Here is a 25106-nt window from a genome sequence, read left to right as displayed (position 1 = left end):
CCAGCAGGATTATCAGACTCTTAACTGCCCCCTTATGGTGAGGTGCTGTCTCCATTTAAATGAACACCTTACATTGAATGCTTAAATTTCCCCCTTTCTTTTTTTCTCCTCCCCATCATTTAGCTTTTTTCTATGTTCAGCACAACTAAAAAGTCTAAGTAGGGAATTGTACATAATTGTAGGCTCTGCACCATTAGCAAAGTCATGCTTCTTTCTAAGTATTTGTAATCATCTATTCCACTCTTCCTTCCTCCTCCTGGAAAATTTACTTGGGGTGATTGTAGTGTCCTTTATTTCTCTTGAAGGCATCCTTTTGACCTCACTTTGTGTACAGGCTATAAAAAATATCAAGAAATGAAATATTGTATTTTCCATGTAGTCACAATATACACAAATAGAAAACACCACTTTAAATGAATAGAGCAAAAGTGGGGGCTAATCTCTAAATTGCGTTTTATCTTTTGAAGTTATTTGGTAAGGTAAAGAGATTTAAAAAAATACTTTTGTAACTCAAAGGTCATGATCACCCTGGATGTACAGTCTGCACCTGCCAGCTAGGAGGTTGTTTTGTGCTATTAGGTGAGAACTCAATGGCATCCTTTGCCTTCTCAACCTTTATTACTGGCTTAGAGAAATATGACATTGCTAAAAAACTCTAACTTGAAAATGCTTCACAGAGCAGGATCCTTGCCACATTCAGGAATCTTGCTAGTTTGCAAGACGGGAGCTGTCATGCAGAACAAAACGCTGATACTAGAAGTCAGCAATCACAATGGGAGTAAATAACACAAACTGTGGTTTCCTAATGTCTTAATCTCCCCCAACCTTAAAAGAGTGTTGCTGGCCTTACTTTGAAGATAACTTTACAAAGAAAATGTAGGGACAGGTGGAGTTAATTCCTGAATCTTAGCTCCTCTGGCAGTTCTTCCCCAATTTCTAATGCCTCTTTATTATCCAGATTATAAATAGATGCCCATTTTTCTTGTCTTGACATTAAGTTCCTGACAAAGAACATACAATAACACCTTCCTTACCTGGTCAAGGAATAAGTTGTCCCGAGTAAGGGAGTTTACCAACTGATAGTTAACCTAGTCCCATGATGCAATCGTATGCTTTAACCCAGTTTTGAGGAAAGTGTTTTTTAATGATTTGTTTTTCTCTCTCTCCTGCTTTGGTGGGCAGAGCATGGACTGACCTTGTTGGGAGGACGTGGGATCACTGCTGGGGTTTTGTACAATGCAATGCTGCAGTAAGGCCATCAGTGTTTCTCAGGGGAGTTGAGTCACACTGGTACATTGTGAGTAGCACAATGAGACCTTAGGCTGAACTTGCCTTTAACTTGTATCCTTTCTACTTCTTCATGTTTCTGAATCATTAAGAAAAGTTCTTCTTAATATGCTGTGTACCCTGTTTCTGAGGGTAGAAAACTTTCCATCAAGAATTGTTCAAATATAACATTTTGGCATGAGGAAGGGATGCCTATGGCTGGATTCTTCTTATTATGTGTAATCTATAGGTTGGCACTGCTCCTATGAGTTGTTCTACATCTTTTGTATGATTTTAATATTTCCCCCTTTTTCCAAAGCTCTATGCTCTAGGCTTTAGAATTCAGAAGTACTGTGGCTTTGGTGGTCATTCTTTTTGAACCTGAAAGGGGAGGTAAAATGTGAAACATCAGTGCCTAAATTAAAGACTGGCCAGATGAGGCCATTCTCTGTTGGCTCTACCTCAGTGGTTTGACATGGGTTTCTGTGTTGGTAGAGAGATATAAGATCTGTGCCAGATGCAGGACTTTGGCTCACAGTATCAAAGTATTCTGGTCTCTGTGGTGAGCAAGAGTCTTGGGTCTGGTGCATGTCTGCAGACTAGAATGGATTGCCGTGGTTTACTCTCCAGTGTAAGGGTTGCTCTGGAAGCCCCCGAACTCTGCTGCCCAGTTGCTTAGCTCTTCTAAGATAGATTGAAGGTTATGGTACTTGCCCATCACTGCTTACCATTTTGGGGATTTGAGCTAATCAATTAATCAGGTCTTCAGCTCTTCTCTGATGCTTTTTCTTAGAGGGTCAATTGAGGTATGTTTGAAAACTTCCTGGAAGATACGTACCCTGCCATCTCTTCTGAACCTCTCACTCATCATCCATATGCAGTTTTCTTTGTCTACGTCTTCTTCCCTCTCCCCACCAAAATTGTTCTCAATAAGGTCAAGTTACCTGTTGTATTAGTTTCCTATTGCTGCTGAAACAAATTACCACACACTTGGTGGCTTAAAACTACACAAGTTTATTCTGCGACAGTTCTGTTGGCCAGAAATCTGAGAGCAGTTTCACTGGGCTAAAGTCAAGATGTTGGCAGGGTTTACCCCTTCTGAAGTCTCTAGGGAAGAATCTGTTTCTTTGCCTTTTCTAGCTTCTGTAGGCCACTTGCATTCCTTGGCTCAGGGCCCCTTTCATGTATCACTCCAACCTCTTGCTTCCATTGGCACATTTCCTGTTTCCTCTCTGTAGTCAAATCCCTCTCTTTCTCCCTTTTATAAGCACACTTGTGGTTCATTTAGAACTCATCTGGATAATCCACAATAATTTCCTCATCTCAAGATTCTTAACTTAATTGCATCTGCAAAGTCCCTTTTCCATATTACATTAACAGGTTCCAGGGATTAGGTACTGGATATTTGGGGGGGGGCATTATTCAACCTACCACAGCATTGATTTCCTAATTTTCAAATCCAGTATCTTCTTTTCAGTCCCCATCCTAGCTGGATTGACATTTGATACTGTCAGTTACTCTGGGAAAAACTCCTCCTCTGACCTCAAGATATAGGTTATTTTATTTTGTTATTCTTGTTGCGATAATTTTATTGTCTGTCTCTCCCTCTAGAATGCAAACCCCTGAGTAGAGTCCTAGGTTATCTTGTTTCTAAGCTCTATCCCCAGAGCTTAGAATAGTCCCTACTACTATCAAATTATGAAAGAAATTGGATAATACAAATTGGATGAACTTTCCCACTTCTAGGTCTATCACCTTTCATTATTATTTTCCTTCAGTGGCCCTTCCTCTTCCCATGCAGTCAAGATTGGTATTCCCTTCAGGACTTGGTCCTAGTCTGCTTTTCTTCTCATCTGCCAGGTAAATGCTGCTCCTACCATATTCTGGGGTCTCTCAAATCTGTACCTCAAGCCCAGACCTCTGATTTGAACTTCCAGCTTTAATCTTTACCTGGATGTCTCACAAGCACAGCCCACCTTTCCCATCTAGATCCAAATACAACCAAAAACTAACCTCACCTTCCTCTTATACTCCCAGGGAATGGGAAGTGCCAAGATTTACTCACTAGCCATAGCAAGAAGACTGGGAGCCATCCCAGACTTCATGCTTTCTCTCTACTCACTCTTCCCCTACCCCCTCCAGTCAGTCATGAAGTTTTGTCAACCTGACTCCTAAATATCTCTTTCTGTATAACTCCCATCGCCCTGGTTCAAATCCTTATCACTCCCATGAGTAGGAGTGATGAATTTACCAAACTCTTGACTTCTCTTGAATATGGTAGAATGACATGCTGTTAAACTTTTGGGATGTGTACCAGAGCTGCTGATCATTGCCAGCCATGCTCTCAGGCTCTGCTGAGTGGGCAGTGACTATGATTTGCATACCACATGAGCTTGGTCACCATAGCTGATTGGGCCAGGGATGGGTGCCTGATCCAAGGGTGGCTCTTTCTATGGGCTTGATCAGCCAACATATGATTTGGGTGGCTGGTTGTAAAATACAAGTTGAGTAAAATTCCTCTTTTGGAGTTTCAGAATAGAGAAGTTGAGAGACTAGGATCACTGTATTGCTGAACAGAAGGGTCAGCAGGAATGGCGGGCATGAGCAAGCTGCGGTTATAAGAAAGCAGATACTGTGAGTAAGGAGGGGAGCCGGTGAGCAAGATGAGAGCAGGAAGAGAAAGAAGCTGAGGCACTGTGAGTAGGGTGCTGCTTCAGTTTCTGTGGTTCTTTTTTTTTAAAAAAATTTACCATTTATATTTAAAAGAATTTTAAAAATTCATATTAATCCAATGCTTTATTTTTCAAGTTTTATTGAGATATAGTTGACATATAGGACTGAATGTTAAAGGTGTACAGCATAATGATTTGACTTACATACATCATGAAATGATTACCACAGTAAGTTTTGTTGAACATCTATCTTCTCATATAGATACAAAATAAAAGGAAAAAAATTTTTTCCTTGTGATGAGAACTCTTAGGATTTACTGCCTTAACAACTTTCATAGGTAACATACAGCAGTGTTCATTATATTTATTGCGTTGTACATTGCATCCCTTCTGTGGCTCTCTAAGAGTATTTCCTGAGGCCTGGCCCTACTGTGATTCCTATTGTCAGGTTTCTATGAGTCTCTGCATTATTATAAGCAAACAAACAAAATAACCCTCATCTGAGTGAACCCCTGCTTCCTTCAATAAATTGGCCAAAGAGTTATGTGTTCCGGTAAGCCCTTATGATGTTATGATGAGACATCTGGAAGAAAGCAGCACTGTAATCAAGAGCAGCAATATGTAGTCCCAAACTCAATGTTAATACCACTTCTTTTTAAAGCATTAGCTTAGGAAAAAAAAGAGGTTATATCACTATTTCCTTTGGGACTGGGAGAATATTATGAGCTTCTTGTGTCAAAATCAGTCTTTATTTAAAAACAAATCAATCCCTAAATATAATTTTAGAAAGGAAAAGTAATTGCTGCTACAAATATCATAGGAAAATGACTATAAGTGACATAACATTGTCTGATGCTTATCAACAGTGGGATAATCACACCACGGTTTTAGATGACATGTTTCTAGATAGCTGCCTTTCCGTTTGCCAGCTGTTGGGACCAGATGGATTACTGAAAGTCTCCAGGATTCTTAGTCACATGACCACATTCCTCTCTCAAATAAGAATAATTAAATTCATTGAAGATCTTTAGGTAAAAAACATTAGGCACATGTAATCAATGCTCTGAATATGGAATACAATTAGGAAGCATTTTTATTTATGTCTCCCACTATCCCTATAAAATGTATTCACTGGGGAGTTTCTCACTCTGTCTAGGATAAAATAAAAACTAGGTAGTGTTAGGACAGTTTCGAGCATTCTTAGGCAACAGAAAGTCCTTGGTCACTCTAAATACTGTTTGGTGCATCTATTCCCGTGTTATATAATGTGGAACTTGGTTGAAAATTAAGTCTTACCCTTATCCCAGTGAGAAGCCACTTGCAGGTGGGCAGCTGTGGAAGGGGAAGGTCTTTCTCTTCTTGCTCCTGGCAGGAGCAAGATCCTTCTGGGGCTGGGGTGGGGCAAGGTGGGAGAAGCAGGGAGGGGCAGGAGTGTGGTCCCTTGAGTGATGAAGTTGTAAGATGGCCTCCAGCTTTCTGGGTCTGAGAAATATTTAAAGCAGACCACATTTCACAGAGACTTTTGCAGGTTCTTTGGAGATTGCACTCATAGCTGGTGTTGTCTCACTTGCCATTTCCTTGATTCAGGCAAATGCGCTCTCCATTTGAGCAGCCGCCTACTTCCTCAACCCCGAGGAGCCAGTCTTGCTCTGCTTCACCTCTTCCGAGGCCTGCCCGCACCCAAGGCTCTCCCCAGCCAGCCCTCTCTCCCGTTTGGCACACATCGATCCATGAAGATACACACACACTCCCTTTCTTCCCTTCTTCCTTGGACAAACTCAGGGCAGCAGACTCCCTCCTTCGCTCTACACCAGAAGTGCTTGCAAGCTCTTCTTTCACATGATTTTCCAGAAGGGAGCTAAACCACCAGGTTCTTCCTACCCGGAGACATACATTAGGCTTTCTGATGAGTTCCACTCATGTCCCTTTTTCTTGACATTACATGACCTCAAGCTTTTACTTTGGTGGGAGGTGAGAGCACATTTTTCTCTTAAAAAATCCTCCAAATATCCAGCAGTCCTTATGTGATCTAGTATTTCCTTTGGAACGTAGCACCTTGTGTGCCTTGGTGCCTCAGCCAACACTTTAGTTTTAACACCCTGTTAAGTTTGTGGAGGATTTTTGTTTGCTTGTTTGAAATTCTAATGTCAGAAATGTGTTGTTTGGATGAAGTCTGTGTACATCCTACACACCTATGACCACATGGCTATACTCAAGCAAGAATTGCTCCAAAACACAAACCTACAGCATCTCTGGCCAGCCCTGATTTCTGAAGGGAACCAATGGATTCTCTCCTCCTTAGCTCAGCAGACCCTGAAACTCTCTGATCAACAATCCTAGGACACGGCCCACGTAGCTTTCAAGCTGTCTGGAGCAGGAAGAAAGGAATACACAGTGCCAAGATACATAAGAGGGCGATCTTGTCTATGGCCCTCTCACCCCTGATTATATTGAAGATGTGAATGTCCTGAAGGGCTACTCGGGGGACTTCTGAGCTTAGCAGGCTTGAGGACTAGAAAGACTGAGAAAGGCTAGAATAGAGAGGCCAGATACCTCTGAGGAATCAGGAGACAGAAGGGCTGACTCTGGATGAGGGCAGAAAATAAGGGAGGATACTGCTGCAGGGACAAAAACCACCTTACCTGAGGTCCTTCACAACGTGAACCCCAATCTTTCTTATCAGTCTCATGTTCTTCACTCCCCTCACCTTCACTCCAGCTACACAAAGCCACCTGACATTTTCTAAATATGCCATTCCCTTCCACACTCTTTTATTTTTCACCTAATTTAAGTCTAATTTTCTATGATGCCTTCCTGCTACTTTCCTCATCTGGCTGCTGTACCATTTTTTACATGTCTCAGCTCCAGCTCTCACAGCACTATGTTGTAGTGCTTTATTAACTTTCCTCTCTCTGCTGCCCAAGACAGTGAGTGTCTCTAAGACAAAGACTGTGCCTTATTCATTTTTATACTCCCACCACCTTCAGTGTTGTAGGGACTTCTATTAGTTTTCTACTGCTGTGTAAAAAATTACCATAAACTTAGCAGCTTGAAATAACACGCATTTATTATCTCATGGAGTCCGCAGATCAGACGTCCTGGCGTGGTGTGGCTGGATTCTCTGATCAAATTCCCACTGTGCTGAACCCAAGATGTAAGCCAGGGCTGTGATTCTCACCTGGGTTTCATGGTTCTCTTCTAGGATCACTAATTGTTGACAGGATTCATCTCCTTGAAGCTGTAGGACTGAGGTCTCCATTTTCCTGCTGGCTGTTGGCCAGGAACTACTCTCAGCTCCTAGAGGTTGCCCACAGTTTCTTGGCTTGTTGGCAGTTCACAACATGGAAGGAAGCATGTTTGCCTCCTTCCAGGCTAGCGGGAGCACATCTCTTTGATTTCATCTTCTGCAACCAGCGAGAGAGAACACTCTGCTTTTAAAGGGCTCACCTAATTAGACCAGGCCCACCCGGATGATATTCCTTTTGCCCCATACTGTAACATAATCACAGCAGGGATATTTCATCATATCCATAAGTTCCACCCATATTCAAAGGGGAGGGAATACAAGGGTAATGGTTCATTGGGGTCACCCTAGAATTTTGCCTACCACAGGGCTCAATGAATATTTACAAAATCAAATAAGATGTGTTCCAAAAATTTATAAATTAGAAACAATGGCATTCAATTGTAAGATTTTTTTTTCCTATTGTTACTTTGGAGGGCTTTTAAAGTTGTTTCTTAATTTGTGTTGAATCCACAATGGTTAAGAATGCTTTACGTGAGATAACACGAGGCCCCTGCAGGGAACCCAGGTAGTACAAGAAATTTGGGATGGGTGCCAAGACCTGGTCTGATATCTGACTGTCTGTGTGACCTTAGCTAACTTCCTGAAACTCTCTGAATGTCAGAGTCCTCTTCAGGTATAAAATGAAGGGGGCGGGACTAAACAATGTCTAAGGTTGGCTAGCTTTAAAATTCTCTAATTTCTAAGACTAACTCATACTGATAAAATTAAAAACTAGCTAAGTGAATCACACTATCCAAATTCATTGAAATAGGTCTCAAAAGAATTTCATTGCAGATGAAATTGCAATGATGCAATTTTAAGAGGAAAAGGCAGTTTTGTTTTTAAATGAATCCATTCCTCTATTGGCTGAACCTGACTAAATACAAATAAGAGTACGCAACTACATTTTTAATACTTTACATAAAATGGTGAAGAATATTTTTTCTTTAGATGACATATCTGTTCAGTTATGGTCAGATGTGAATTTTCCCCAAGATATTAAAACTTGATAAAACCACTGTCTTAAAAATAGCTGAATTAACTCAGTTGATGATAACTGAAAAACTATCAAAGGCAGTACTCAAATATTACAAATCACTTTACTGACTACCTGTAAAGCACGTTGAGATTCTTATATACATTTTGGGGTTTAAGTCTTTTGTTTTTCTCAAACGAAGTGTCTTTGGCTAGGATAATTATTCTCTTCTATCCAAAAAAAAAGAGCTCTAATTTTAAACAGGTATTATTAAATTCCTCTGAGATAGACTTCATGCAGATGTATTTGTTAAAACATCCTTTTATTGACTGTGCACAGTTATTAACAATTCACATTTCACTTTATCTACCAAGTGGAAGAACATTTATTCTTTCATTAAAAAGTTAAGCCCTGGGCCTCCCTGGTGGCGCAGTGGTTGAGAGTCCGCCTGCCGATGCAGGGGACACGGGTTCGTGCCCTGGTCCGAGAGGATCCCACATGCCGCGGAGCGGCTGGGATCGTGAGCCATGGCCGCTGAGCCTGCGCGTCCGGAGCCTGTGCTCCGCAACGGGAGAGGCCACAACAGTGAGAGGCCCGCATACAGCAAAAAAAAAAAAAAAAAAAAAAGTTAAGCCCTTAGGGCAGCAACAGGGTCACAGAGCATTTTTCCTATAAACGGCTCTGTCCAGTGAATGTGAAATGCTTCCATACTAATACAAAGGAGAAAAATAAATAAAACAAGTAGATTTCTCCCGCCTTCCATCATCCCCTCCCTGCCAATACACTCCTCTTATTTTATAAAATGCCAACAGGTAAACAGTTCCCACATTGGTACTTACATTAATCACAAGAGGAATATTACCATTTATTTGGCACCACTGAGTTCAGAACATCCTTAGAGCTGTGTGAAAGTGGCAAAAGGAGCATGAGACCACAGTCATTTCCTCAGGAAAATGAGTTCTGGACAGAGAGGGTGGAAAATCCTGAGGGCGTTCATCAGCCTCCCGCACCTTGCTGCTCAAGTTTCTGGAGCTGTTTTTCAAGTTTTGAGACGTCTACTCGATGCATCATCAGAAACTGGCCATTCAAATGAAAGACGGGGATGTCAAATTTATATCTGTCATACCAAGCAGAGTTTTCTGGAAGTGTGATGTCCACCTCCTGTAAAATAAACTGAAACAGAGACAGACTAAAGCTCTAGATTTCAGAGAACATGGAACAACGCAACGGCTGTAGTGACAAACTGATCCCCAGACTGCTTCTAATGCTGAGAGGTTTTTACTGTTGTTGTTTGAGGTCCACAGTCAGCTAATGACCCTGAATTCCATAACCTGATTGATTTCTTTACATTCCCTAATTTTGCTACTTTTCTGTTACATCTGTTAGGTTCAGCATCCAGGTACTACTCAGTTCCCAATGAAATAAACAATGTCCCAACTGGGAAGCTGCCTGAGAATCAAGAAAGACATGTTTTGGCTGTAAGATTGGGAAAGGTGTCATGGTTTGCTACAGGAAAACACTTTCATGGAAATGACAACATAAGATAAAAGGAATAGGGACAAAAACTTAACAGAAGGCCCAAATGCTGTACCTGCTAGTTAACTTTGACTCATTTTAAGAGTCAGAGTAAGAAAACCAGTACTGCTCAGAGAAAAACACTTAGGTGTAATGACTTTTATGGAAATCAGCACTAAAATCTCTCTCAAGAAAATTTAAATGAAAAAATCATTCAATCTCTTAAAGGATCCAGGCAGATACTTTATACTACATACAGTATCTATTCCATATACATAAAGCCACACTGTATTATATTACCCTGTTTTTATAAGGCTCCAGTACTTCCTTGGCTTCATCACAAAGCGGGCACGGATCCTACAGGACGAAAAAAGCCATTAAACCCAAAGAATGGCATTCAGCCTGACAAAAACCACAAGAAGCAGATTATACTTATTTTAAAGGACAGTTTTCTACCAGGTTATACTGTTTTATTTTCCAAAGCAAAACACTGCCACAGAATCTTATAAATAGCTAGTATTTCATGGTAAATGGGCTTTCAGCATTTTTTAGTTGTGCTTTGATTTTTCTTGACAAATCTATCTACTAAATGTTGATGCTTATACTTGTTACACATATATGTGTGTATATATATGTACACACAATACATTTAGATGCTTACATTTTTTTGTTACTGCCTTCATCTAATTGATATCTAGGAACATTATTTTCCATATCATTTATAGTCCTAGGGCTTTGTCCTTCCTAGGTCAGGAGCACCTTCCAGGCCTGGCTGACATCACCAGAATGTCTTAAAGTCTGTTTTGATTGGGGGGCACTGAGATTTGCCAGCCTGTTTTTCTGTGTTTTGGTTTTGTTTTTGTTTTTTTTGGCCGCGCCGCACGGCTTGCAGGATCTTAGTTCGCCGACCAGGGATTGAACCCGGGCCCATGGCAGTGAAAGTGCCCATGGCATGAAAGTGAAAGTCCCACTGGACTGCCAGGGGATTCCCAAGCCTGTTTTTCCTAACAACCCATTGGGATGGAGTTAGATAGTGATCGTCCCATCTTTAAAAGGGAAAAATCTCTTTACTTTGGGTGATGATTGTACCAACTCTTCAATGTTTCGTCAGTTTTCTCATTACAAGTGTCAGCAATAGGTTTCCCGACTAACTCTCCACCTTAGGAGCAAGCGAGTTTTAGTGCCCGTTGTTGTTTGCACCCTAACCATCTAGAGGAGGAGTCTGCCGAGAATGCTATGGATCATTGGCAGATTTTAAAGGCTTCTCAGGCCTGACTCAATGAACAGGTACTACTATAGGTTCTCTTGTATGAGCTAATAGATTCAACATTACTGATGCTTATATAAAAGCTGCTTTTTAACATGACAGGAAAAGATGAGCTGTTATGGAGGCCCTTCCTCCAGCTTAACTCACCTTATTTTGAAATAAGAACCTGGATCATCAAAAGACAGTTTTCCTTCAGAAAGGTCCTTCTGGCCGTATTTTTCTGCTTCAGGGCTCATTATGTTATTTTAGCATTATCGATAAATAGATTATGGATAGTCTGTGACTTTTAAAAAAATTATTTATTTATTTTTGGCTGCGTTGGGTCTTTGTTGCTGCGGTGGGCTTTCTCTGGTTGCAGCAAGCGGGGGATACTCTTTGTTGCAGTGCACGGGCTTCTCATTGTGGTGGCTTCTTTTGTTGCAGAGCACGGGCTCTAGGCATGTGGGCTTCAGTAGTTGTGGCGCATGGGCTCAGTAGTTGTGGCGCATGGGCTCAGTAGTTGTGGTGCACGAGCTTAGTTGCTCTATGGCATGTGGGATCTTCCCGGACCAGGGCTCCAACCCATGTCCCCTTGCATTGGCAGGAAGATTCTTAACCACTGAGCCACCAGGGAAGCTCAGTCTTTGATTTTTAAGATAACCACGTTAAAATTCTCTGAGAAAGTTTCAAAAAGTCAAGAGAGGCTCTTAAAAGCAAAACAAGAACCAGTGAAATTGCAGAAGTACCAAATTTGGTACTATTTGCTTTTATAATAAAAAAAACTTTAGTAGAGCTAGGATCAGGTTTTTTATTTTATTTTTTTTAAAACACAGAGAACGGGAATTCCCTGGTGGTCCAGTGGTTAAGACTCCATGCTTTCACTGCTGTGAGCCTGGGTTCCAACCCTGGTTGGGGAACTAAGATCCCACAAGCTGTGCAGTGCAGCCAGAAACAAAATAAAACAAACAACCCAGGGACTATGGAAGTCTGGGCAAATTATCACGTTTGTATATATTTTTATGAGGAAAGGTCATCAAATTTTAAAGAAATCTATGAGCTGAAAAATGACAAGACCCAGTGGTCTGGAACACTTGTACATCCTTGTCTAGGATTTTCAGTGGTGCCAATACAGCACTTACTTACCCTATCCCTGAATTGTAGTGGACATTTGGTGGGTTGGCTGTCTACCACCCACTCCCCTTTCTTGTAGCAAGAATGCTGTGCTTTTGCCTTACAGAACTGCTCTCAGCGTGTGGCTGACTCCTCCCTGAATGGGGGTGGAACACCTGATTTAGGCTGAGGCATCCAGCACATCGTAGCCCTTCGACTACAAATGGCTCCGGGATTGGCCAATCAGAGCCAAAGGATAGTGTGAGGGTTTTGCTGGAGTTTCTGTAGATACCTGAAATGTGAGATCTGAGGCTTGGGATTGCTGCAGTTATCCATATGAAGAGCCAGAGTGTGAACTGATTTAACCTAGAGAATGCAGTGCTGAAGAGACTGGTAGTGTGCTTAAGTTTCAGAATCAAGCTACTCCTGAAACCAGACTAACCCATAAAATCCTTTTTTTGTTTAAGCCACTCTGGGTAGTACTTTCTGTTATTTATAACTGAAAGAGACCTGATACTGTACTTTTTCTTTCAGAGGACTGTGAACTCCGGGAGGTGAGAATAATGTCTTATTATATGTCTAATGACACAAATGAAGGGTTTGGTACAAATTTTAAGCTGAATGGAAGATTAGTGTGTTTTGCTTTGGCACATGTTTTTGGCTAACTTGGCTGTTGTTCAAACTGAAAAATAGTGCAGAATAGTTAGGCTGAGTGAGCACCATTAGCCTTAAGGGATTATTTTATTTTTGTGGTTAATTTTCACATACATTTCTCATATATAGACACAAATGATGAAATAGTTTTGTTCCATAATAATGCAATATATACTTATGAATATGAAAAGTAAAGATTAACTATTTTCAATAAATTTTTAAAAGACTTAAACTTTGTTATTAGATAACTGTCAGATATATTCAAATTGCTAAAATGTCTGAAATCTGAAAAAAATCTATCAAACAAGAGACTTTTTTGTTTGAATTGCAGTATTATTCACTAAAGGTAATTCTATTACCCTGAACTTTATTTCCTTTTTGATTACAAATCACACAAAGTAATGTTAACTAGCAAAAGGAAATCCATAATGTTTGTCTTATAAATTTTAGAGGGAAAAGCTCTTAAAAATTTAAACTTGCTTTATAGCTTAAAACCAGTGTTAGGGGTAAGAAAATAAGTACAGTCAGTCCATTATTTGTGGATTCTGTATTTGCGAATTCATCTATTAGCTAAAACTTATTTGTAACCCTAAAATCAATACCCAAGTTTTTGTAGTCATTCACAGACATGCAGGTGCATAGAGCAGCGAAAAATTTGAGTTGCTCAAAGTGCACATTTCTGGCTGAGGTGGGACAAGATGATGCTCTGCCTTCTTGTTCCAGCTCTCATACTGTAAACAAGTGTCCTTTTCTACTTAGTGCCATTTTTGTGCTTTTTCTTGGTTATTTTGCAATTTAAAATGGCCCAAGCATAGTGCTGAAGTGCTGTCCAATGTTTCTAAGCATAAGAAGGCTGTGATGTGCCTTACAGAGAAAATACTTTGTTAGATAAGCTTTGTTCAGGCATAAGTTACAGTGCTGTTGGCCCTGAGCTCAGTGTTAATGAATCAACAATATATGTTAAATAAGATGCCTTTAAATGGAAACACACATAAAACAAGGTTATGTATTGATCAGTTCAAAAATGTTGTGACCAGAAGCTCATAGGAACCTAACCCTATATTTGCCCTAGGAGCAGTGGTTCAGTACGTGCTAATTCAGTGTTCGTGGTGACTTTATAGAACATGACTATCACAAATAATAAGAGTTGACTATATTTCTAAGTGATACACTTGTAAACATCTGATAGTTCTTTTCTTTCAATGTATGGATCAGATGACGATTAAATATATTAATTTACCTCCTGATAACAGTGACACAATGAAGTATCTGGGTAGGATAAAGAGTTACCACTATTGTAACTGGAACTGAAAAATTGAGGAGCATGTCTGAAGAAAATTTATACCATTGCTTTCCTTTCAACATTTTTCCCCTTTCTTAAATGTACAACTTTCTTCACCCAACATTTTAATCCTTTATGTTTTTAAAGTAGTGATTTTACTTTTTATTCTGTACCTTTGTGAATAAGGTTAGCACAGGGAGAGCAGTCTTGGAGGCAGATAGATTTCTCAAGAGCAGTTGAAAGGAGTGTTTGGCAAGTTGCATGCTATTTCCTTGAAACCAGAGCATCTTAATTCTGCCAAAAGAAAAAGAGACAGTAAACTTATGTGCCCTAGACTTTGCTCTTTATAACAGAAACAGTAAGCTGCAAATCTATGATGGAATTTGAAGACTTCAGATGTGCTTCTTGGTGTCCAGGAGTGTCAGAGAGGCCAAGATGTTTGGCAAGTCTTCATGATGCCTCAATATTCACTGTATTCCAAATTTAGAATTTAGAATGGGAAAAAATCCAAATGTATGGATTAGTTGTATGTCTAATCACTTGGTTTCTGTAAGCAAATTCCATGGGTTTGTTAATTAGAATAAAAAATTAAATTTCACCCGCAGATTTTGCTAGCATCCTGATGGTCCCCTAAAATGTGGGAAGTTTCCTGAAATGGTTTTTATTCGCAGAGATAGCTTATCTTATAGGTAAGCATTCAACAATGCCCAGCCACCTTCATGGTAAAGGAGATAGTAAGCAAGAAGCACAAGTCTGTACCTGAAGGTTAAGGCTATTACTTATGAGATTTATGCCCCTCTGCTGCAAGAGGTGGGGAAACACAGAGCTGTCCTTAGAGGAACTTATAGGGGAGGTTAGGCTGAGTCAACCTGTCAAAAACAAAAATCTACTCAGCTTTTCTAAGAAGTATTTTAAAAGGAGATGGTCATCATTTTTTAAAACATCCACAAATGTACTAGTGTTTCTACTGGAGATATTCCAATAAGAACAGCTTGGTAATAGCAGCATGTCAAACACTAGGCTTTGAAGCTCTCTCATCCTGCTACTTTGCTTGACATAAGACACCCTACTTATTCCTAGGTATTCTACTGAGCCTCCAGCTTTGTCCTTTAAACTACAGATATGATGATTTCACTTTTAAAACACATATGCACTGTTGACTTTATCACTTATCAATATTCCTTGCATGAATTCATTCCTGATATCTTCATTTCTTAACTTCTCTTTATCTCTCCAACTTCATCTATCAGTTTCCCCTCCCTTATCTTGGCAACTTGCAGCACAAAGATTCTCTTTCTGTTCCTTGAATAACCAAAGATCATTTCTTCATCAGGATTTCTGTACTTGCTGTTCCTCTGCATGAAAAACTCTTAAGTAGCTTCTCATCTGGCCTGGGCTTATGTCACCTCCTTAGAGATGCCTTAGTGACTACCTTACCAATGTGGGCCAGTCCACCACTCTTCTTCCTCATATCTTGCTGCAGTTTTCTTTTATCCTTCACTATCTAAAATTATTTCTTTACCTATATGTCCCCTCTACTACAACATGAGTCCCATAGGAGCAGATACTTGTTCACCCCAATATTCCCGAGCATCTACAATTAACCTGGTACATAGTAGGTGTTCAAATAGTTGTTCGAATGTTAATAGTACTGGAGTGAGCCTTTCCCTCCGTCTTTAGTCTCACCTCTAACCCTGATCAGACACTCAGTGTGCACAGCAGTCACTATGTGGGCGGATCTCATATCCTAACTAAAAGTCAGTGCTCCTCACGGTGTCCACAAGATGCAGGCCAGGGTGCTGCAGCTGGTCCCAGCCCCTTCACCACCACCTTGAATCTCCTCCTGCTCTGCTCCAGAGAGCATGCCTGTAATAATTATGTACTAATCTCTACTGGTGAGCAGGCTTCTCAGCATAAGATTAGCTTTAAACTCATTTCAAACAGAATGATATGACTTTAGAGAAAAGCACTAAATCCATATCAAAAAAGAGTAAAGAAGATGGGACAAAAGGATTAGACTTGATCTGTGAAAACTATAATCTTTCCTTCTCTCTTAAATCCTTAGTCTTCCACTTCTCCCTGGATCTCCCTGCTAACTAAATGGTCCTGATAATGCATAAAAAAGGAATGTGATAAGGATTTTACAAGGACCCAGCATTATTCTAAGGAGGAAAATGGATCTAAACAATTTCACAATATGCTGTGCTGCTTTCAACTAAGTGATAAGCCCTGGTATATATATGTTCCATAAATTCAGCAGAACCAACAGTCCAATAGGTGAATGTGGTTGGAGACAATAGCTTCCAAACATGGCTCTGTCTACAGAGGATATAAAGGAAGGGGAGGGCTTCCCTGGTGGTGCAGTGGTTGAGAGTCCACCTGCCAATGCAGGGCACGCGGGTTCGTGTCCCGGTCCGGGAGGATCCCACATGCCGCGGAGCGGCTGGGCCCGTGAGCCATGGCCGCTGAGCCTGCGCGTCCGGAGCCTGTGCTCCGCAGCGGGAGAGGCCACAACAGTGAGAGGCCGCGTACCGCAAAAAAAAAAAAAAAAAAAAAGGAAGGGGAAGTATCAATGGAATGCTAGCCATGTTTACGACAGGTAGAAATTTCTGCATCGTTGGTTTTGGCAAGGCCTTATGCCAACAGTGGCACACCCTCCTAGGGTATGAAGTTAAAGAAATTGTATAAAATGAAGGAGAAAGAAAATTTTAAAAATCAGTTTTGTGAGAGTAAAGGTAGAAAGATAGCTCTTGGAAATGAGAAAGAGCAGGCTATCTAAGGCAGTGACCTAAGGTTACAACCAGGACAGTGAATGGCAGCTGTGTGCTTTTGGTGGAGGGATTTAAGATTTATTGATGTCAGGCTGGTAAGGAATGGAAAACTTACTGCTTTCACCTAACTGAGTGGAGACTGAGGTGTTAAGGCTTTTGTTAAAAAAAAAAAATTCACATTCACAATGGAAATCTGCTTCAGTATTTCCAACGTGACAAAACACAGCATGTGGTCTTGGTTGCAACCAAGACAAATAAAACCTGTCAGAGTAAACAGAGTTGCTTTTCTTTCCAGATTTGCTAGAATACTTGTTCAACCAACCCAAACAGCTAAGTAAAGTCTTCAGAGATGCCACAACCATCTTGTTTAAAACTAGTTCTCTTTTCCATGTTAGTCTCTATTTCTCCTTTTTTTAAATATGTATTTAATCACTTAAACATGGCACATTTGTTTACTGAGAAATGCATTAGCATTATGCAATTTTACTACCTGCATATTTTCCAAATGCTCTAGCGCACTAGGACACGTGCGTTTTACCACATTGTTAAATTAACTTATTTCTTTGTTGGCACTGTATTATAAAATTATATTAGAGTCTGATACAAAAAAGAATTCCCATACCTCTCCTAGGCAGAAATAAGATATTATGGCTAAAGTTCTGAACACTGGAGTTCACTTTGTTCTAGAAATAAAAAGTAAACTGAAAAATGATACACTCCAACTGGAACACCCCAAACCCTAACACCACTGCTGTCAATGTCACAGTCACCCCATCATGCTTTCTTGAAGTAAAATCTTAATATTGGCTACTCTGACAATGTGACATTTTCATTAGTTCTATTATTATTATTATTATTTTATTTTTTTTTTTTGGCGGTACGCGGGCCTCTCACCGTTGTGGCCTCTCCCGCTGCAGAGCACAGGCTCCGGACGCGCAGGCTCAGCGGCCATGGCTCACGGGCCCAGCCGCTCCGCAGCATGTGGCATCTTCCCGGACCGGGGCACGAACCCGCGTCCCCTGCATCGGCAGGCGGACTCTCAACCACTGCGCCACCAGGGAAGCCCAGTTCTATTATTTTTGAACAGTATCTCAGCACTATAAGAAATACTCTGAAAGGTAGTCTATGCCTGTTGGCTCATGACTGTGGGAGGACAGCACCATTTTGATTATGTCACTGAATTTAGTCATGAAGTGTGTGTCCTTACTATACACAAAGACACAATTTTATCCTCTGTATTTTGTTACATGCCTCTGTGATATGAGCAAAAAGAGATGTGTTCATAATATCAAAGAAGCACAATTGGGTCACCTTTGTCACAGACAAAAAAAAAAGCGTAACACTGGATTTAGAATGTGCCTAAAACAAATTCCACAGCCTAACAATAAAGATGGTGACTCCTGCTGTTTCAAGTCCACTGCCGCTCAGAGGCATGGATCACCCTGAAAGAGAAAGGGAATGCTGGCTTTTCAACAAAACTGAGGCCGACTTCATTGGTCTTTATGGCAGAATCAAATAACAACATGGAGGAGGACTCACTGGACCAATTCAGCCCTCCTTGAAGCAAGATATAGAATTTTCCCTGTGAAGCACTGAAGGACATACCATTAAAACAACTGATTATTGCATAGAAGGAAGCCAGGGTCATTTGAGCCTTTATTAAGGATTATTCATTTCTTGCATGAGGAGCCGCCCAGGCTATGGCTGCACATCACTTATGTGGGGTTCTTGGATTCTTCAAATGCTGTGTGTGTCTGATTAGAAGGGAAACAACATTGTTCTTGCTTGAGTAGAGACACTGACCTTCACTGACCAGAATTTTTATTCATATGAAGAGTCCTTGAGCACACCAAATCTCCAAGCTCATATGATCCCTCATCAGCAAGCTGCAGTGTTCTTAGCTCATGTGCAAAATCAGAAAGTTTATATAAACTCAGGTACTGCCTTCATTATTAACAGATAATGTTGGAGCTTCTTCACAAGAATACAATGTAAATTTAATGCTGAGCGGACATTAACCAAACACTATTACCGTCACTCTCGCTGAATCTGTGTTCCAGAAAGAGAGGCTCAGGGCTTCCGTCCCGTCATTTATGCCATGTGAGATGTTAAGTGCTCCATTTCACATTCTTTACCATCTAAGTACAGCATTCCTATTTTTACACAATGACTAGAAGAAACACATGCGCGCGCACACACACACAAACACATCCCTCTCTTGGGAACAAAATCCATTATTTTAGATTACTGAAAGTTTATGTAATGAGGTGAGGTTGCTCTTAGGGGACTCATCTGGGTCACTGGGCTCTACCTAATCCAGGGAAACAGGGACAAATGATGCCTCCCCAGTGGTCTTATATGCTTTTGGTCAGTCAGCTGTGTCCAAACCTCCCTCTCTCCCAAACAAGTGAGAGCCTACCCTAGGATCTTGGGTCCAAGTGTGGAGCCAAGAGTGACAAGGACACGCAGCATATAGAGACACAATCAAAGCTGCAAATTGAGCAGATACTTTGAGGTGTCAATTCCAAGGGGCTAAGCAGGGTTAGAATGAGGCTATAGAACAGAAACAGAGGGTAGGGGGTGGAAGGCAACCTGGAGCGGGGCCCTCACTTCCTGCGTGCGTGAGATCTCAGGCGCTTTTTCAGCACCTCAGCCACAGCAGTCAGGGTACCCGGCCAGGGGAACTTCCAAGGAGGTAGCACCAACTCAGACATGATATTACAACAAGGATCCCCCGCTCACCACCCACCTGTGGGCCCACTTGTACATGGCCTCATGCTCAGCTTCATTCTTTCTTTTTTTTTAAAATAACATAACATTATATTAGTTTCAGGTGTAAAACATAATGATTTGATATTTGCATACATTGCGAAATGATCACCACAGCCTCGCCTGGCTATGCATTTGGACTGCTGATTTGATCGCACATAACACATGAAACCCTGAGCAGACATACCCTGCATGTCCACTCCATTCCCTGCAGCTTCTACTTCCAGGCTTCAATGCCAACAGGTTTACCACATGGCGGGGCAGAGAAGCCTGTAGAGAATCAGTCCCAGAAAGGAATGACTGGTCATATGAGTTCCTACAGACAAAACCCCTTTTTATTTTTTTTAAAATTATTACCATGACTGTGGGGTTTCCAAGTATCTGGATGTCTCTACTACACTGTTTGAATGCAATGGGTGCTCTGTTAATTTGCATTCAACACACTGATTTGTGCAAAAGTTTTCTAACTATTTGAAGTGTGGGCCTGGCCTAACCAGTAAGATTATAATTTCACTGAAGGTATATGGCATTTACATATCCATCACTTGGTACATACACTCTGCCCCCATATCCCCCCCTCACTGCTTCAAATTCTTAGCAAAATAAGCCATTATTGCTTTTTCTTCATCCTGTCTGGTGTTTAGTCCATTTCTTTCCCTCCAAATAAAACTCTCACATGGAGAAATCAACTCCATATTCTGGATACAAGCAACAAGAATTATAGAGAGATGTACTCCAGCAGATTCAGGAGGAGGGAGTTAAATTCCTCACTGAAACAATATAAATACAAGAGAGATCACAACAGGGACATCTAATGGGCAACTTTAAATGTCATAAGAGAAAGGAAGAGTACTGTGGGCTGAGATTGGAAGTGGTTTCACGAGAGAAGGATCCTAAATCATGTAGGATTTCGATACGTAGAAAAAGGGGAAGCATTCCGAAGCCAGGGTTAGACACAAAGGCATGAAGTAGGAATGCTGTGGCCTTTTGGATGGGAGCCAATGAAGGGTTTTAAACGAGAGTGATGTGATAAAATCGGTGTTTTAGGAGATTGATCTGGCAGCAGCGAGCAGGATGGCTGCAAAGGAAAGAAGAATGGTGACGGGAAAGAGTTCAATTATGAAAATCCAGGTGTGGGATGAGATCATTCATTCAACAATTACCTACTGTTTTCCATGTCTTAGATACTCATAGGTACTGGGTTCAGCGGTGAACAGAAAAGTCAGGTCCCTGGCCTCATGGGGTCCATATTATAGGGAAGTTAAAGAGACTCTTTTATGTCTCTCAACATCAGACAGTGGTAAGCAGAGGGGAGGGAGTGAAACAAGGTGATGTGATGGTGACTAAGGCAGGTCCTTTAAATAAAATGCTCTGAGCAGGTGTCATTTTTGCTGAGGCTAAAGGCTGAGAAGGTACAAAGATCTGAAGGAAGAGCATTTTGGGGAGAGGGAACAGTAAGTGCAGACTCTGGGGTAAGGACAACCTTGACTTAGTGGAAGAAACAGAAAGGACCATGTGGCTAAAGCACAGTAAGCAAGGGGAAGAGTGGAGGAGACAGGTCAGTGGGGGTTGGATCACCTAAGGCCTCACAGGCTATGTTAAAGAACTGAGGTTCTATTTTCACACAGTTAGATTTAGAGGAGGGAAGTGATGGGTCTCATGTACATTTTATATTTATTTATTTAAAAGATTTTTTTTTTGATGTGGACCATTTTTAAAGTCTTTATTGAATTTGTTACAATATTGTTTCTGTTTTATGTTTTGGTGTTTTGGCCACGAGGCATGTGGGATCTTAGCTCCCTGACCAGGGATCGAACCCTCACCCCCCGCATTGGAAGGTGAAGTCTTAACCACTGGATCACCAGAGAAGTCCCTCATGTACATATTAAAAAGATGACTTTAATGCTGTGTGAGAATGGATGTCAAGAGTGGAAGCAGGGACCCAGTTAGGGGCTACTGCCGTAGTCCAGGTGAGAAAGGAGGGTGGTGTGGACAGAGCCAAAAGGACCTGCCAATGAACTGGATATGAGGAATTAAAAATGACAGTAAGGACTATTCTAGTTTTGGTTTTGAGCTGCTGGGTGGGTGGCAGTGCCATTTACTAAAATGGCAGCTGAGGCAGGAACAGATTGAGGGATGTATGGGTCTGGGAGCTCAGTGAGGGACAAGCTGAGACTCAAGCAGAAAGTCGCGTGTACAGGTTTGGTAGTCAGGAGAGAAACCAGGGCTGAAGACAAAATTTCGAGACTCCCTCAGTTTAAGGGCTGTAATTACACCTGAGATCATGAGACCATCTAAATAGCAGAGAAAAAGAAGATGACCCAGGACAAATCTCTGAGGCAATCCAACATCAGAAGTTGGGTAGAGAGGAGCCAGCAAAGGAGGTAGAAAGGTTGGTGAGGTAGGAGGAAAATCAGAAAAGTGGGCCATCATGGAAGCCAACAGGAGAAAGTGTCTCCAGAAAGAGGGGAGTGGCCCACTGTCAAAAAGAGTGATAAGGGCTTGGACTAGAATAGGGGTAGTCAAAGAAGCTACCACAAATCAGATGAGATGCGTCTCATGTTGCTCCAAAAGAATGAAACCTGCCAACCAATGCCTACCCCTAAAATGAACTACCTTGTCTGACTCTTGCCTAATTTCACATCTTAAGTAAAAGGGGATATTTCTGAGGATGGAGGCAGTGGGGTAGGGGAGAAGAGTAAAAGCAAAATTTGGTTGGGTGTCTTAAAAAGAGATAATAAATGTAAAAATCATTGTATTAGTTAAAAAGCAGAATAGAGAAATAAGGCTTAACTATTTATTACTAAATAATACAAAAAATAAGGTATTGTTACTAATAATGATGATGTTTCTACTGACTGAAATGTGCTTTTACTGGCTCCAAAAGGAAGATTTAAAACTCTAGGCATAACAGTCTCAGAAATAGGGAATTGCAAAACTGAAAAATATTTCAAACAGAAATAGCTGAAAACTTCAGATTGTGAACATTACTTAAATAGGAGTTCCTAAGACATGATATCACTGATTAAAGACGCAGCATATTTATCTTCTCCTAAGACTGAATACCTAGACCAGCAAATACCTCGGCACCAGGTATTGGCTTACCTTACTCAGGTCTCACATAGTTACAGAACAGGATACTGAAATTCAGTTTGCAAGGGGTAGAGGTTTCCCCTTGATAGGTTCTGAACAAAAGTCACTTCCCTTCCAGTTGCTCCTTCCCAATACTTGCCTTTATATTTTCAAGGAAGAGAAAATTCAGTACCACTATTATTTTACCAATGATATCTTCAACCCAACCCTTGTACATCAAAACAGAAGCTGCCTAGGCAGTGGTAAAGTTGGATTTATTAATAATCTTTAAAGACAAAACTTGTTCCAAAGTATTTTTGAATAAATTGTATAGAGAGGTCAAAGTAAATTTAAATGAACATAGTTCCCATGAACTCGTCAGGGGAATTAAGCACAAACGGTATGATTCTTCATCTAGAGCTTTAAAGTTACTCTTTCTTACAGAGTTTCAGATGGAATTCAGCATGTTTGAATTCCTGGGTACATTTCTGTGTGCAGATTTCATAAATATAAATCCCAAAGACAGGCAATTCCACTAATTAGTTCTCTGATGCTAGGCAGTTCCTCATCTCTTTAAGCCCGTTTCATCAACTGTAAAATGGAAATACAACCCCCGTCCTGTTCTGTCGTTTTAGAGACTAGGAGAAACTCTGCACGTAGGCTCTGCTTTTTAAATATCTTCCAGAGCAGAGAAGGGGAAACCACATACAGAAGAAATGCCATGGTAATAGCTCAAGACGTCAAAGGTCTCCAAAGAAAGGCTTGGAAGTAGTTACCTGTAGGAGTCTAAAATGCTAGGCCATTAAAAGAGGACCAAAATTCATACACAGATCTGGGCAGAAGTGTAAACGGGCTTGCTCTTTGCAAACTCGCTTCTCTAGCTCCTCAGTCATAACTGGGAAGCCTTGGCATCAGAAAAGACCCAGCAGGAAAATGGGGGAGGCGACATTAGGGTGGCTGGACACTGATCTTGCAACTGTTTGAGCATCTGAGATGGAAAAGTGCCTCCGAAAAGGAAGAATAATGTGTTTCTTTCTTATTGATGGACACATTTAAAGAATGATTTTTAATGGCAGACCCTCATCATCTTGGCATTCTCCTCCATGTCCAGAAGTGCTGCTGTGTTTGCCTAGACCTATAGCAAGCTGACAAATGTGAAATGAAAGGGAGGAGGAATCTTCAGAGTAAGCAAGAGTTTGTTTTAGAATCTTTGGACCTTAGCAGTCACATTTTCCAGATCATTGCTTCAGAGGAGTCTACTTGGTAACGGGGTTGGTTTCCAGAAAAATATTCAGCTAAGAAAAATAAAATTAAGATGCTGATCAAGAACAGTAATATAGGGGCTTCCCTGGTGGCGCAGTGGTTCAGAGTCCGCCTGCTGATGCAGGGGACACGGGTTCGCGACCCGGTCCGGGAAGATCCCACATGCCGCAGAGCGGCTGCGCCCGTGAGCCATGGCTGCTGAGCCTGCGCGTCCGGAGCCTGTGCTCCACAACGGGAGAGGCCACAACAGTGAGAGGCCCGCGTACCACAAAAAAAAAAAAAAAAAAAGAACAGTAATATACTGTTACTATACACTCCCTCTAGCACCCAGGGGTCCAAAGGGGATTCTGGACTAATTCTTGTTAACACAGTGGGGCTTGCACACACTGTACCCCTCCCCTTATCCTCAACCTTAAATATACTGACTCAGCATCTGGCCTAGGGCAGAGGCATATTCTGAATTCAGAGTGTGCAACAATGTTCAGTACTATTAAGACATAATGGCTGCTTTTCAATAAGTGGTGCTGGGAAAACTGGCCAGCTACATGTAAAAGAATGAAATTAGAACACTGCCTAACACCATACACAAAAATAAACTCAAAATGGATTAAAGACCTAAATGTAAGGCCAGACACTATAAAACTCTTAGAGGAAAACATAGGCAGAACACTCTATGACATAAATCACAGCAAAATCCTTTTTGACCCACCTCCTAGAGAAATGGAAATAAAAACAAAAATAAACAAATGGGACCTAATGAAACTTCAAAGATTTTGCACAGCAAAGGAAACCATAAACAAGACAAAAAGACAACCCTCAGAATGGGAGAAAATATTTGCAAACGAAGCAGTTGACAATGGATTAATCTCCAAAATATACAAGCAGCTCATGCAGCTCCATATCAAACAAACAAACAACCCAATCCAAAAATGGGCAGAAGACACAGACATTTCTCCAAAGAAGATATACAGATTGCCAACAAACACATGAAAGGATGCTCAACATTACTAATCACTAGAGAAATTCAAATCAAAACTACAATGAGGTGTCACCTCACACCCGTCAGAATGGCCATCATCAAAAAATCTACAAACAATAAATGCAGGAGAGGGTGTGGAGAAAAGGGAACCCTCTTGCACTGTTGGTGGGAATGTAAATTGATACAGCCACTATGGAGAACAGTATGGAGGTTCCTTAAAAAACTAAAAATAGAACTACCATATG

At 41.0% G+C, this 25106-nt stretch overlaps 1 protein-coding gene across 1 annotated transcript; it reads right to left on the bottom strand.

Annotated features, from left to right (window-relative positions):
- Window positions 1-8480: 8480 nt before the first annotated feature.
- Window positions 8481-14298, bottom strand: LOC309959358 (glutaredoxin-like protein C5orf63 homolog). The gene is made up of 3 exons (XM_082835601.1): window positions 14181-14298; window positions 10016-10072; window positions 8481-9373 (listed from the first exon to the last, which is right to left on the bottom strand). Exons 1-3 carry the CDS (start codon window positions 14292-14294, stop codon window positions 9197-9199), a joined length of 348 nt encoding a protein of 115 aa, XP_082691727.1. The 5' UTR covers window positions 14295-14298; the 3' UTR covers window positions 8481-9196.
- Window positions 14299-25106: the final 10808 nt, after the last annotated feature.

This window comes from Leucopleurus acutus (genome assembly GCF_964270905.1).
Source record: "Leucopleurus acutus genome assembly, chromosome: 3".
NCBI lineage: Eukaryota > Metazoa > Chordata > Mammalia > Artiodactyla > Delphinidae > Leucopleurus > Leucopleurus acutus.
This window is presented reverse-complemented; position numbering and strand designations above follow the sequence as displayed.